The 15,610-nt window shown below is 44.0% G+C and overlaps 1 protein-coding gene across 8 annotated transcripts in view; it reads left to right on the top strand.

Moving 5' to 3' along the window:
- LOC147012777 (tenascin-N-like) overlaps positions 1-15,610 on the top strand; it is a 342,994-nt gene that overhangs the window by 227,268 nt on the left and 100,116 nt on the right. For 5 of the 8 annotated variants that reach the window (XM_085853955.1, XM_085853960.1, XM_085853956.1 and 2 more), the window contains 2 exons: positions 2,641-2,801; positions 3,786-5,593. The exons of the other annotated variants lie outside the window; for them this stretch is intronic. In XM_085853955.1, coding sequence (XP_085710081.1) covers positions 2,641-2,801; positions 3,786-3,914 — 290 coding nt within the window. In that variant the 3' untranslated portion in view covers positions 3,915-5,593. Of the gene's footprint in view, positions 1-2,640; positions 2,802-3,785; positions 5,594-15,610 lie in introns of those variants that run through there. 8 annotated transcript variants of the gene reach the window in all.

Genomic DNA, 15,610 nt, shown 5'->3' on the forward strand with positions numbered 1-15,610 from the left:
GGAATAACTTACACAAACAAATGAAATGCTCTCACCTCATAGACAGCAAGATTGGCCTCTTTCTTAATGCCTCTCATCTGGTCTTGCTCCCTCTTATTTCTCTCTCAGCCCTCCAACCCTTTCCAGCTCTTCTGGGATGCATGTGTTCTTCTGCGAGTGCCCTCCTGGATAAGCGCCCAAAGTTCAGGCTTGCTATAGACCTCCACTCTTTTGTTCTTTTCTTTAATTTGTGTAAATTCCTTACTAATGTGGTTCAATCCAGCCAGTGGTACACCACAATCTCATGTCACCCCTTCTCCATCCCTACCCAATATATTTTCTACGTCCATTAGGTTAGATTAAGGAATGGGATCATTCAACGGAACAACACGGTACTGTGTCCACTTTCCGAAAGAAACTCCAGGGGCTTCTGTCTGGCCATCCCCCAGGCAGATGCCAGGCCCATCCCCATCTCCTTTAGATGATGGTCAACCTGCTGCAACCATGAGGCACGTGGTCGGCCCACTGGCCTCCTCCACTCATGAGACTTCCTCACTGAGAGAATCTTGTTAGCAGGATCAGCATCAGAAAATCGATCCACATGTCTATACAACTGCAGCTGATGCTCACAGACTATACAGGTAACAATCCTCATTTGAGTCTGTCTCAGCAACCGCTCATTGGACATAGAGTCTGATCAGCAATAGCCAAGGATTCTCTCAAGATACCTGGTACCAAAGGAGTGAAGTCTTCACGTCTGATCCTTTGTCAGAGTCCAAGTCTCACATCCATAGAACAAGACTGGAAGCGCCAAAGACATGAAGACTCAGACTTTTGTCCTCCTCCATAGGTACAGACAGTGCCACACCTCATGATCCAGTGAATCCATGACTTCCCAGGCCTGACCCAGATGTCTAATGACCTCCGGCTCACAACCTGCGGAGACATGAATATCACTATCAAGGTAAGTGAATCTCTCCGTGACCTCAAAATCCTCAACACAATCAGGTCCAAACAAGATGGCAGTATCCAAGATGTCGTTGAAAACCTGGATCTTTGTTTTGACCCAGGAAACCCGTAATCCAAGCGGCTCTGACTCCTCATTCATTTCTCGAGGGCCCCCAAAAGGATATCCAGAGACTCTGCAAAGATGACTGCACGATCGGCGAAATCAAAGTCAGAGATCTTGACATTCCCAAATGATGCACCACAGCATGAACTTCATAGTTGTTTGGAGGGCCAGCAATGGGGATTGTTATACCCCTGACATCCAACTCAACCGCTGGTGGTTGGGCCTGATTCAGCCGCTCAAAGTAATCGGCCCAGCGGGCCTTCACTTCAGATTCCTCTGTCAAGTGTCCATCACCCTCTACTTTATCAGCAGCACACTGAGGGATGGGCTTGGAAGAATGCAATGCGAAAATTCCTTTGTAAGCAGGACGGGAATCACTTGTCCACAGTTGATGCTCTATGCCTTCACAGATTTCTCATCATAGGCCTCCTTGTGCACTCTCAGCGCACACACAATTTTACACCACAGCTCCCTGAACAGCTCAGGTCTGCCATTAAGACTGGCCATGTGACCCTGGTCAATGGTAATCAGTGTCCCTTGGGAGACAAAGTTCCTCTTCGCCTGATGGTGGGTCCAAGACATCTGCTGCCAGAATGACGGATGGTAGTCCTTAAGGCACTTCACATCTCTTCAAAATTCCCCACAGCACACAGCACCCAGATCCCCCAAATCCCCACTCAGCCTGTTCACAAACTCCTCAGCTACCGTCTTATCCCTGAGCTTGTGAACATCCAGCCTAAGCTGGGATGGTACCATTCTCCTGGGTTTAAGCTGCAACTTAAGAGATTTTACGATGACTGGAGTGCAAATCCTGCCACCAACCTCCGAGGAAAGGTTATGCACTTTATTAAGATGTCCGCAGATGCAATTGGGCACCAGATATGGGTGGCCGTTGGTTCATAAGGAGCTCCTCCGCCATTTGACAGGCTTTCTTTTGGTTCTGCTGGGTGTCCATATACATACACCCTCTTCACCAGGAAACCTGGTGGGGGAGACAGTTTAGTCGCTGACAACCTGATTATGAAACAGGTTAGTACAAGTTTACATGGTACCTGATCAGTACAGGACTGTAGCAAGTCACAGATCTGATCTGGCCTGACCTGACAATAAACCAAACTGACAATGACCTGACCTCCATTCCCTCTACCCAACCCCACCCTCTTATTTGCCAGTCACTGTGTTTTCACCTCTCCTTACACACTGCTCTTTTCCTGTTCATGCTTTTCTTTCCTTAATGTGCCCATACTGTTACCCTACTGCCTCATGATCAATACCCTGCCCAACACAATCACCTGACTTGCAGGTTACTGTGTCTCATCTCTCCCCCCTCTCTCCTTTTTTATGTTGGTTATTCCCTTGCTTATTGTGTCTTCCTGTTACCTCCACTGTCAGCACATTGCCTTTTTATCTTCTGCCATCTCGCTCTTCCAGGAGACTCGATTGTCTATCCAGAAAATTCGTGCGACACAGTGTGTTGTTCCAAGTGCCTTTTTGTACCTGATTTGCCTTGTATACTTCCATCTTGTGTGAACATAATGGTGTGTACATTATTTAACATTCATCGATAAATTGCTGCCTGTCACACGCAGGTGACTCCATGTCATACCACAATGGCTACCGTTTCACCACCATCGATCGTGATTATGATAACGCACCTACGAACTGTGCAATCTCTTACAAGGGAGGCTGGTGGTACCACAACTGCCATCGTGCCAACCTAAATGGAGACTACGGAAATATCAACATGCAGGTCGGTCACAATCACCTTGTTGCTGTTTTTGCAATATGCAAATATCAGATTCCTTTGACGTCACGATTAATTGACCATTCATTTCAAAGTACATCACTAATAGATGACTTACCCATTGAAGTCTGTCCGACTGAGCCATCATTCAGTTATTTGGCGCGTTTAAAATAAATAAAGGTTTCTTCATGAATTTGAGAAGTTGAAAACTAAACGGCTTTGGGTTTGAAGGGAAAGGAGTTCTCAGAATAGCAAATGCAGATCTATGCATGGGAAGGAAGTAATTGAAAAAGGTCCAACAATTGATGACAAATAGACCTGTTAACACAGCTTTAATTGGAGCACTCTGAACTGACTTTTCAAATATTTTCCTCCACTACTTTTTTAATACATCGCTATTGAAAGACAACTACTACCACTTTAACGGCCCCCAAATATCCCCACCTGCTTGTGGAGTTGGCCAGGAAAGGTTTTTGTCCAAGTCTTTCACAAACCGGCTCCCCAGGCCTTGAGTTCGACTGAAGGTGATTTGGGTAGGAATTTGTAATTTGTTCAGGGTGACAGAGATGACTTGCTCACTGTTCAGGAAAGACACCATGGCATCTTTAATGTCCACCACTTAATGCTAGTAGATGGGACAAACACATTAACATCTGTCCGAGGGACGGCACACTTTGTGATGCAACGCCCCGTCTGTGAGGCACCAATCCGACGGTTTATAGCCGGGCGGGGAATAGAACCCAGACGAGGCAGTTCTATGGCCTATGCCCTTGTCATACAGAAATGGTTTTACCACTGACCATATACAGATATCTGAAGCATCTTCAACCTGCCATGTTGTTCTGTAGAGTATCGAAGGATTTCCTTCATTCACCTCACTAGAGATAGGAATTTAAAAAAATATACTGTTGCGATAATTACACACCAGCACACACAGGCAGCCATAATTGTTTGCATCACCTCTTGACCTTTGGCCCTCCTCCCTCACAGAAAGGTGTCATCTGGTATGCGTGGAAGGGTAACGAGTACTCCATCCCATTCACCGAGATGAAAATGCGTCCTCACAACTTCCTGGCATCTGCAAATCGAGTACAGCGGACTCTGAATCGACACTATTGAACAAGCTGCCGTGTCTTTAGAAAGTCAAAGGAAAGTGTGAGCAGATTGAGACTGCTCACACAGTACAAGACCATCTGCTTGTAAGGCTCATCTGCTGCATGGGATTTTCTTTGGGAAAGCATCAAGTTGAGACACTATGTTAATGAAGCTATTATTTGTTAACAGGGCACCAACATTTACAGGTTTTCATTAAGGAGTTCTTTCAGATCAATATCAGAGTCTAAAAACAACTTTTCATTTTAAGCTTGTTGTCATATCCATTGGCATATTGTAAATACATTGGCATCATTCAACACCACATTAAAAGCCCTCTTTCTTTAATGAATGTACATTGTGTTAAATTATAAAAAGTCAACTAGTATGTAAAGCGACAGAAAAGTTTTTTTTTTGCCACATTTGAGCATTATCTTACTCTGGAAAGCAGTGATGTGATTCCATCTGAATAACTTTTAACAATGTTGTCTCATACGTTTGGCTTTGTTTGTGTCTGTGGTTTATGATCACGCGTCTTTGTTCCAAATGGTTTAATCACCTTCCCTGTATATTTCTGCCCTTTCCTTTTTTATATTCTCTTTTGATTTTGCCTGTCTTTTGTTTTTCTCTTTCATGTGTGAATGTCATGGGGGAAAAAACAACAAAAAAAATACCAAGCCAGAGCATGGAACAATGCAGAGCCTCACCAGGGTACATATATTATAGTAGATCCGAGAAGCAGTGCGGACTCACTGACTTACTGGTGGACACAAAAGGCGTTGCTCACGTCGACGTGATCTGCATTTTATGATTACAATTAACTATTGTTAAATTACACATTAAAATGTTATCGTTAAATTGGACAAATTCGTCGAACAGTACCCAAGGATAGCCAAGCGCATGAGTCGAACCCTTACACCTTCCAGCAAACATCAGGCCACGGGCTCAATGAGCGACCCAGAGTGGCCACCCAGCCAAGATTGTAACCCGACCCAAAGAAAACTGCTTCAGCAGAACCAATGCTCTGTCAAGAGGATCTCATGCAGTTCCTGATCTGAGCGAACACTGGCAGACGGGATTTCTCGTGGCAGCAAACATCCATCCAGGGGACATTGATCTTTGCTCTGTATGGGAAACACCAGGGTGACAGTTTATAGTTGGGTCAAGCTTTCAACCCAGGCGAGACAGCTCAAGGTGAATGCATTTGTCACAGGCCTCTAGACTATCTTGCTGGTATGTCTCAAGCCAATAAATCAGGGGTGTATTGTTTCTAAATATTTCCACACACCATGGATGCTTTTCGTTCATGAATGCATTGATTAAGCGATGAAAATGCACAATGGACCCAAATCACTGAGATCATTGTTTTGAAAATCATAACATTTGTCATAATTGTTCAAGAATCTCCTTTTTCCTTTTCATTGTTCTTTTGAAGTTCTGTTCATAAAATATCAACTTTATTGTTTGTTGTATTGTCCTGCTCTTATGATGTAAGATAATTTGTGGAAATGAGAAATCATGGTAAATTGGCTTGAGACTTCCATGAAAAATTTCCATTCGGGGAAATTCCCATTTGTTTAGCATTCCCATTTGAACCACCAGTTTGTCGTGTCGGAATGAAGGTTGAAATCCCATATACCTGCACATGTACTTGTCCATCGTCAACAAATGTGCTTGTAATTCACATTAAAGTACACTGATGTCTACTCATGTCTTTGTCCTGCATGTGATTAACCGAGAAGCTCCTCCAAGAGCATTTGATCAATGTCAAAAAATAAAAAGTTAAGTTGTTTGCTCAAATCAATGTTGCAAGGTTGGAAAAAACAGTTTGTGAGTTATCGGCAGGACTTCTTACTTGTCGGACAAGTCTGGTGTCCGAGATTCTAATTTTTGTCTCGGTTGTCCTATGATTTCAGCTCTTATCTTCTGTGCATCTCCAAAGCCTGATATGTGATCCCTTTTCTTTTGGATAATGATAAATCTGTGAAGTCCTTCTCTGACAGCTGAATGAAGAGCCTTCTCGAGATCTTTGAGAAGCTTGTTTTGTATTTGCACAGCTCATGAACCCGAGCTATCTTCTATCTATCATCTTCTTCTTTCTTCTATTTATACTCTCTGCCAGTCAGTCTTATTTATTTATGTTGAAGGCTTCAGTCACGGACTAAATAGTCCTCATCGAAGCCAAGCCTTAAATTAAAGAACTGCATTAATATGAAAGTTAAAAAAAAGAGAGAAGAGACAGAGTTTTTGAGAAAGTAAAAAATCAGCTTTTTGAAAAGGGGAAGGTCATAAGTGTTTGGGAAGACATGAGAAGGTAAAGAGTTCCAGAGTTTGGCAGTGGAGGGGAAGAAACAAACAGCGTAACGGCCCACCCTTGAGTTGCCAATGGCCACACAATAATGATGTGATGTCGTGGCTTGTCGAGTATTCCTTGGTCTCACTAATGGTGGAGGTCCACAAGCAGCAATTTCTTGCGAGCAGAAACCGAAGTAATATCTGTAGAAAAGAGAAAGAGAGCCTACCATGCGGCCTAATTTGAGCGGGTCAAGTTTTGAGGTCACATTGGAAGAGTTGACAAGTTGAATAACTTTGGATTCAATTCTATCCAGTAAGTATGTGGAGATGGAACCTCCCCAGATGTGAGAGCAGTACTTCATACAAGGACGAATCAATCCTTTATAAAGTTTGAGCAACTGTTCAGAGGGGAAAAATCCTCGACATCTGAACAGACCTCCTAATTTATTTGTGGCAGACTGAGCTGTTTGTGTAAGGTGTGGATTCCAGGATAATTTGATGTTACAGCAACACCTCATAGGTTTATTGTAACACATGGTGTAATTGTTGAGCTTTCAAGGGAGTTTAGAGAGTTGAGAAGAGTTTTACAGAGAGAGAAAGAGAGAGATGAGAAGAAATTGAGTTGATGAAGCATTAAACTTAACTTAATTACATTTGCGCCACTGGGAGATCTTGTCCAATTCCGAATTTCAGGAGGTGGCTGTGATGAAACGAGATGTAGATCAAGTGAGGGAAGACAGGGCAGATGGGAAAGACATGGAGGAATGTAATGTTAAGTCATCAGCATACGAGTGAATTTTGTTATTTGTGGAAGAAAGAAGGTCATTGATAAAAAGAAGGAAGAGTGTTAGGGACAGAACGGAACCCTGAGGTACACTGCTGTTGATAAGGAATGGGGTCGATGTTGAACCATCAACAATTACGGAGATAGAGCGGTCGGAGAGAAAGCTCAATACGAGAGAGCACAGTGAAGGTGGAAAGCTGAAAGAGTGAAGCTTGGATATCAAACCCCGATGCCAAACTCTGTCAAAGGCTTTTGAGATATCAAAGCCGACAACAAAGGATTCCCTAAAGTCTCAAAGAAGAGGCCCAGACATTCGTAATGTAAGAAAGGATATCACCTGCAGATCTTGCCTTGTGAAAGCCGTATTGGTGGTCAGACAGAAGACTGTGAGATTCAAGATGCTTGAGAAAATGGGAATTGATAAGACATTCAAAGACTTTTGAAACAGTAGAAGTCAGAGCAATAGCATGGTAGTTAGAAGGGTTTGAACGATCACCCTTCTTTGAAATATACTGTACTTAGACATGTTTCCAGGAAAGAGGAAAAGTTTTGGGTTTTTAAACAAGAACGAAACAAACGAGCAAGCACGGGTGCAAGTTGTGAACCACATTCCTTCACCACTGGAAAGGAGGAATGCAGTCTTTCCCGTAGGCCTTGCTTATGTCCAGAGAGGAGTATTTTTTTGATGGCATGAAAAGAGATTATAGGGAGAGACATAAGATTGGTGAAGGGAGCATCAGAGGGAGATGGAATGTTAGAGTCATCTAGTGTGGAGTTTGAGGAGAAAAGAGAACCAAAAAGAGTTGCTTTATCGGCCGGAGAGACAGCGATAGTCTCATCAGAACGGAAAAGTGAGGGAAAGATAGAGCGACAGAAGTTGTTGAAGATACTTTTAGCTAAGGACCAGGGGTCTTGTGGAGTCCATGCCTCGGCGGGTCGGCGCCGTTTTGGTGGCAGATGGAGGACCAGCAGCATATTCGGTCGGTGGTCCTCATGTTTTGGCTCATCGTTGTGTGTGTGTGTGTGTGTGTGTGTGTGTGTGTGTGTGTGTGTGTGTGTGTGTATATATATATTATATATATATATATATATATATATAATTTCAAAAAGTTGTGGACAAGTTATGACAAAACAAGGTGGATGAGTTGGTTAGGTGACAAGAAGAAGTGGATTAGATATTGTTTCGGATCCAGCCCATCAGTGCGATACAAAATGTGAACTGTTCAACCTGCCAGAGGGATACGAATGTGCTCTTCCGAGTGCCTTCTGCTTTGTGCTGTCTTTCCAAGTGTTGCTCTACGAGTGATTTTTCATTTAACTATTACTTTTATTTAAAGTATTACAACATATCTTCTTCTTTCGGCTGCTCCCGTTCGGGGTCGCAACAGCGGATCATCCGTATGATCTACATAGTAATTTGGCACATGTTTTACGCCGGATGCCCTTCCTGACGCAACCCTGGTCGCCTCTTACAACACAGGGATATGGTACACCTATTTTAACCGGGGCATACACCGGCCCAGTACACTGGTACTCATTTCGCCGACCTCGGAAGGATGACAGGCTGAGTCAACCCCCTGGTGTATTAATTCAGTGGCCCAAAGGGGCTTGAACTCAGGACTTTTTGGATCCCAAGCCGCTGCCCTAACCACTGCGCCAACACCAGGCTACAAATAGTAAAGTATTACTACATATGAATAACTTTAATCACACATCACTTTGTGTGGTAAAAAACAGGGTGGCCATAAAGTCTGGAAACATCGATAGTATTACGTCATTCTATTTCAGTTTGAAGATGTCCTTGACGAAAGACGAACACGTTGAGGTGATACTGCTGAGAGGACGCTAGGGCTGGCCATATCGAAGGACAGCAGAGCTGAAGGTGCAGGTTTATTCAGTGAAAATCAGACATGAACTAGAACGGGCACTCAGTGGAGCGCATAACTTCGCCAACGCTACATTTTGCCCCCCCCCCGCCCCCAGAAACCGTTGATTGTGAGGGTATTTAATCCCATACCACATCTGCCATCTCATATGTGTTATGATGGCTTAAAAACATTAAATTTCCTGCTGTTTGACACTGATTCACATACATTGTACAATTTACAATTTCTGTATGAACTCCCTGACCTTTTTGGGTGTCGGTGTCAAGTCAATCTGATGACAACTGGTCACATTATAAGAAATCAAATATTACACATCACAGAATCGGGAATTGAATTCTAAACATTTTGAATCTACTTACATGCAAATTGTATAAGAATTGACCGCGTTATGATAATAAAGGTCGTTGAGCCCCCTGACCTTTGACCCAAAACGCTGACAAAGGTAATGACGTCATTGTGTCATATCATATATCACAAGATTGGGCATTGAATTCACAAAATTTTGGCATTGGTTGCATGCAAATTGGATAAAAATCGACCACACTTTGGCAAAATGACGATTTTGACCTTTTCATGACCTCGACCTTGACCTTTGTACTCTTAATTTTGTAATTGGTATTAGAGTGTGGGGAACAGAACAGTCAACATTTTGGTGTTGGTTTCATGCAAATCGGATAAGAATTGACCGTGTTATGACTAAAACCGCACATTTTGCAATGTCGTGACCCCCCCTGACCTTTGACTCCCAACCGCTAATAAGGGTAATTACGTCATTGTGTCATGTCACATATCACAAGATAGGGCATTGAATTCTGAACATTTTGGCATTAGTTGCATGCAAATTGGATCCAAATTGACCGCGCTATGGTAAAAAGATGATTTTGACCTTTTCATGGCCTTGACCTTTGACCCGATCGCTCCCAAAATCTAATCAAATGGTCCTCGGATAATAACCAATCATCCCACCAAATTTGCTGCGATTCAGTTCAATACATTTGGAGTTATGTGAATAACAAAACAAACAAACACACATATTCACAAATAAATAAATAAATACACAGCGATCAAAACATAACCTTCGCAACAAAGTTTGCGAAGGTAATTAGCTGAACCCACGCTCTGCGTGACATGTTGGGGTGGGTGTGTTTGAGAAAGGAACTGAAGAAGAAGAAGATTTTATTATTATTATTATTATTTTTTTTTTTTGTACCATGCACCTCATATGGTCTTTCAGATAATGTAAGCCGAATATCACGTTACTGGAGCGCAGAACAAAGTCGAAGATAGCGCGACACGAAACCACAAATTCTGAAATCTATATTAATATTTCGGCACGCCCCTTTCTTTGTTCCACCATCAGATTTTTGTTACTGCATGAAATGAAACAAGCTTTGACACATATACTAATGATATTACTGTCTTCCTCAAGAGGCCCCTCAAAATTCGTTTTGATGCATTTTCACAAACTCCAACGGATTCCATTCAAATTCGGTATGATTATGGCTTTTGGTCCAACTTAGGTCATTGGCTATAAATTTTTTCCATAACACTTCCGATATTCGAAAAAAAAATCGATAAATCGATATCCGTTATGGGATTTTCCATTCAAATCCACTCAAGTTTAAGGGCTACGGGGGACGCAAATTTCCACTTTGCCCCGGGCGCTGTTTACCTCCGCTACGCCAAGCTGTTAGGGTTAGGGTTTGGGTTTGTCTTAGGGTTAGGGTTAGCTACCCTAACAGCTAACCCTAACAGCTAACCCTAACCCTAACAGCTAACAGCAAACCCTAACCGCTAAACGCTAACCCTAACCGCTAACCCTAACCCTAACTGCAACCCTAACCACTAACCCCTAACCGCTATTCAGGAAATTTGCAAGAAAGCCCGAGCAACGCCGGGCATTACTACTAGTAATATATAAGATAATCAAGGGTACAGGTGAGATATAATAAATAATAATCAAGGGTACAAGTGAGATATATATGACCGTTTTTACAGCCATTTTTCCCTGCTGTGCAGGGGTTTGGCTTTTTCTTGAGGCAATGTTTTATGGCCGGATGCCCTTCCTGACGCCAACCCTGGTCGCCTCTTACGACACACAGGGATATGGTACACCTATTCTAACCGGGGCATACACCAGGACCAGTACACTGGCACTCATTTCGCCGACCTCGGAAGGATGACAGGCTGAGTCAACCCCCTGGTGTTAATTCAGCAGCCAACGGGGCTTGAACTCAGGACCCTTGGATCCCAAGCCGCCACCGTAACCACTAAGGCAACACCAGGCTTGGTACAAGTGAGATATAATAAATCATAATCAAGGGTACAAGTGAGATATAATAAATAATAAACAAGGGTACAGGTGAGATATAATCTCTCAATAATTCCAGCAATCTGTGTGTGTGTGTGTGTGTGTGTGTGTGTGTGTGTGTGTGTGTGTGTGTGTGTGTGTGTGTGTGTGTGTGTGTGTGTGTGTGTCTGTCCGTTTGTCTGTCTGCGACCGCCGTTTCTCGACGACCGCCGGTCCGATCTCATTGAAACGGGACCCCCGGATGTGCCTTTTCGAGGTTTGATATCGATCGGACGAGTGGTTCCCAAGTTACCGCCATTTTATTGCTTTTTCAGTGTTGAAAAGGTGTATATATATGGCAGCTGAAGGTGTCGTTCCACCTTCTCACCTTATCATGCCATTTTTCCCCAAATTATTAATAACCAGACGATCACCAGTCCGATAGGATTGAAACTTGCCAGGAATATTGCCGGGGCCCCGCGGATGTGCCTTTTCAAGGTTTGATATCAATCGGACAAGCGGTTCCCAAGTTACGGCCATATATCTGTCAACCAATGATAGGACACGGTGCTATGACATCACGAATGATGTCAATTAATGGTTTTTGTTTTTATTTTGGCACGATTGACATCACAATTATTTTCTTCGTTTGGTATGACGTCACAATCGACACTGGGGACCTGATTATGTGCTTTTTCAAAGTTTGATATAGTTCTTCCTCATCCATTTCAGCTGTTTCCCAAGTGTTTCACAATACAAGGTTTGAAAGCTGTTTTATCCCAAGGCTTGAATTAATTAATTAATCCCAAGGTTTGATTCTTATTTAATTATTGATTTATTTAACTATTTAATCCCAAGGTTTGATTATTATTCAAATTATTAATTAATCCCAAGGATTGAATTTTCCCAAGGGAAACAGATGTTTCCCAAGGGTTTGAAAGCTGTTTTTTTCCCAAGGTTGGAATTAATCGTTGTGCTTGGTAGACATTTGTGAATACATTTACAGAGAGGAGGGGGCGAGAGAGGGGGGCAAGAGGGGGGCGAGAGAGGGGGCGAGAGAGGGGGCGAGAGAGGGGGGCGAGAGAGGGCGAGAGAGGGGGGCGAGAGAGGGGGCGAGAGAGGGGGAGAGAGGGGGGCGAGAGGGGGGCGAGAGAGGGGGGCGAGAGAGGGGGGAGAGAGGGGGGCGAGAGAGGGGGGGCGAGAGAGGAGGATTCCCAGTCGGCGATTGGCTTTGGAGGCGAGGTTTGAAATGTGTCTTTCCCAGGAAAGGTCATGGCAGATAGTGAGACCCAGAAGCTTGAAAGAAAGGAATTCTTCCAGAGAATTGTTGAGAAAGTGTATGGGGTTTTTTTCTCAACGATCCTTTTGAAGAGACAGTGAGAGTGTGAGATTTGTCCGGATTGAAAGACATGTTCCACGTGTTGGACCAGTTTGTGATTTTATCCAAATCTGCAGAGAGCGAAGAAGCTGCTGCTTGCCGGTCTGAGGGATTGGGAGAAGGGATCTGTTTTTGCACCTTTGTTTTGCAGGGCAGTGATGTTTGCAGATTTCCATGCAGATGGCAGATGACCTAGAGCAAATGAGAGGGTAAATAGAACAGAGAGAGGGTGAGCAAGAGCAGAGGAGCAGGTTTTGAGGACACGTGGGCTGATGCCGTCTGGACCGGTTGCAGAATCTGAGTCGAGGTTTGACAGCAAGCTCGCCACCTTGTCAAGAGAAAAGGACACAGAGTCCAGGAACAGTTGGGTGCGACTGGGTAAGGTGAGTAAAGAAAGTGATGGGTTTTGGACACAAGATTTAGCTGCAAACACCGAGTTTAGGCATTCAGCTTTTTCACGTGCGGTATCAGCAATGCGGCCGTTTGAGATAAGGGAGGGATGGAGGGGGAACATACACCAGAAACAGATTTGATTCGATGCCACCAGGATTTTGAGGAGGGAGAGGGGTTTGAGAGTTCAGACTTGAGATTAGAAAGATGTTGTTTTCTGGCTCTCCTGAGGGTAGATGCACACTTGTTCTGAGTTTTATGGAAGGAACTGAGATTGCCCTCAGTTGGGTTTGCTTTCCATGAGGCAAAGGAAAGTTGTTTCAGGACAACTGCCTCGCCACAAGCTTCAGTGAACCAAGGGTGGGAGGAAGGGTAGGACAACTGAAGACGAGAGGGGATAAATCTGTGCATGAGGGAGAGCAAGTTTCTTTGAAAGAATTCCCAGGATGAGTTGACGTTGGAGAAAGTAGCGATAGGAGACCAGTCAAAAAGTTTGATGGCTGATTGGAGACCCTGCCAGTCGGCTCGAGTGAAATGCCAGACTCGACGGCGGTGAGGTGGTTCTCTGATAACAGCCAGAGAGATGTCCACTTTGACAAGGACGTGGTCAGAAGAACTGATTGGAGCAGGGGAAGAGCAGCAGATATTGTCAGGGAAATTTGTCAAAATCAGATCCAGAAGAGATGGAGTACCATTGGTTGAGATCCGGGTCGGGAAGTTGACCGATTGAGTCAGTCCCAATGAGTCGCAGAAAACTTTTGCTGAGGTGCCATGACAGGTGAGAGAGGAACCCACACCTCGCTAAATGGCATGATGACAATTGAAGTCACCACATAAGAGGAAAAGAGAGTTTGGATGAGAAGATAGAAGATGGTCTATGTTTTCGGATAGTGAGGTGTAGATGGAGTCAGCACTGTTTGGTGGACGGTACAGTACACATATAAACATGAGGTGGGAGTGGAGGGGAAGCCGTAGCCAGAGGTATTCCTGGGGGTGTGGGGGAGGGAGGGCAGTGCATGGAGAGTGAGGAATGGAGTCTTTGATGAAGAGAGCAACTCCTCCACCAGGACGAGGCTCAGGTCCGTCATACCGGAGGAGGGAGTAACCAGGGAGAGATACTTGGGAGTCAGACGTCTTGGGGGAGGAAAGTTTCTGTTCGGCAGATTATGTCTGGTTTGTCAGTGGCAACCTGTATGGAAAGATCTGAAAGGTTTGAGTGAAGGCCCCGGACATTTGAGGTCCACACTTTTAATGAAGAGGTCGGGGAGGAGGCTTTGGGTGCAGGGGGTGGGTAGGACAAGGGACGAGGGGGGAGGTTGTTGGGTTGTTGAAGGGTTGTTGGAGGGTTGTTGAAAGAGTGTGGGGGATTGCAGAATAGCTCGGGGAGGGGGCCGAATGAGGAGGAGAAAAGGCTCTGTGGTGCTGTGGGAGAGGGGAGACAAGAGAGGGGGAAGAAGGCAGTTGAGGATTTGAGGAGGTGGAGTGAAGAGATGGAGGTGAGAGGGCAGTGGAAGGAGGCAGCTTTGTGGATGAGAGGGGGGAACTTTGAGAAGGATGAGTGAGGGCATGAAAGGTGGGACAAAGGTGAGGGGTGAATTTTTGAGGGAGGTGAGAGGGAGGCTTGGAGGGAGAAGAGTGGGATGGTTACTTTGAGAGTGAGAGTGAGGGGAGAGGGGTGAGTTGGCACTGAAGTTGGAAAAAAAGAATGGTTGATGGAAAGTGAACATTCATAGCAAACTGGGGTTTTAAAAAGTTTTAGGTCAGAGATGCGATTTAACACAAATCCTGATGGATGCAATAAAGGCGAATTCAGAGAATGGAGAGAAGAAACGCTGAAACAGTTGGATTTTTTTAGGCAAGGAATGAAGGAGAGGTCGAAATGAGAGCAGTCTGTTAAAATAGCAGAAGAGTAGTGCATTATGAAACAGTAAAGAGTACCACATGTGTGAGAGAGGAAGATGAAGCATTATAAGATATCGTTTTTGTTATTATGATTATTAATGTTTGAGAGACTTTTCAACAGATGAGGTCATGGAAGTGTTGTGGAAAAAAAAAAAAAAATCGAGGAAGAAGAAGAGGAGGAGGAAGAATAATAATAATAATAATAAGAAGAGTCGATGAAGAGGAAGAAGCAGAATCAGGAGAAAGGTGGCGTTTATGTTTTTCTTTGTTTGTTTTTTGATTTAAGATAAGAAATAGAGAGATTCGTTGGGAGAAATGGGGGACATTAGGAAAGTGGGGAAGATAGAAATTGAAGGTAATGGGGAGAAAAAACAAATAAAACAATCGTACACCGAGGGGAACCGGTAGGCATCAAAAGCCTAGGCCTCAAACACCCGGAAAGATAACGTCGACAAAAACTCACAAAATAGCATGATTTTTGAAACAAAACCGAACTTGGAACACACAGTAACATGTAGGTGAGAAAAAGAAACAGTTAAAACGGGACAAATAACGACCGGAAACTTAACTTTGAGATCGTCAGCAGAGAGCCGTGAAGGAGACCTCTCGATGCTCCAAACCCGGAAGCGGAAGTGACTTGCCCTTTAATATGGCAGAGTAAGTCGTGTATATGCGGTTACGATCAAATACACAGACTTTCTGCTTTACAAGATATACATCATATCATAATTTGAGAAATTACTTGTTTGTTTGGGTTTTTGACTTCACTGCACTCCTGAACCGCAAAATGGAATGAGT

Source organism: Eptatretus burgeri, chromosome 14 (genome assembly GCF_056783735.1).
Source record: "Eptatretus burgeri isolate ZD-2024b chromosome 14, Ebu_testis_v1, whole genome shotgun sequence".
Lineage (NCBI taxonomy): Eukaryota > Metazoa > Chordata > Myxini > Myxiniformes > Myxinidae > Eptatretus > Eptatretus burgeri.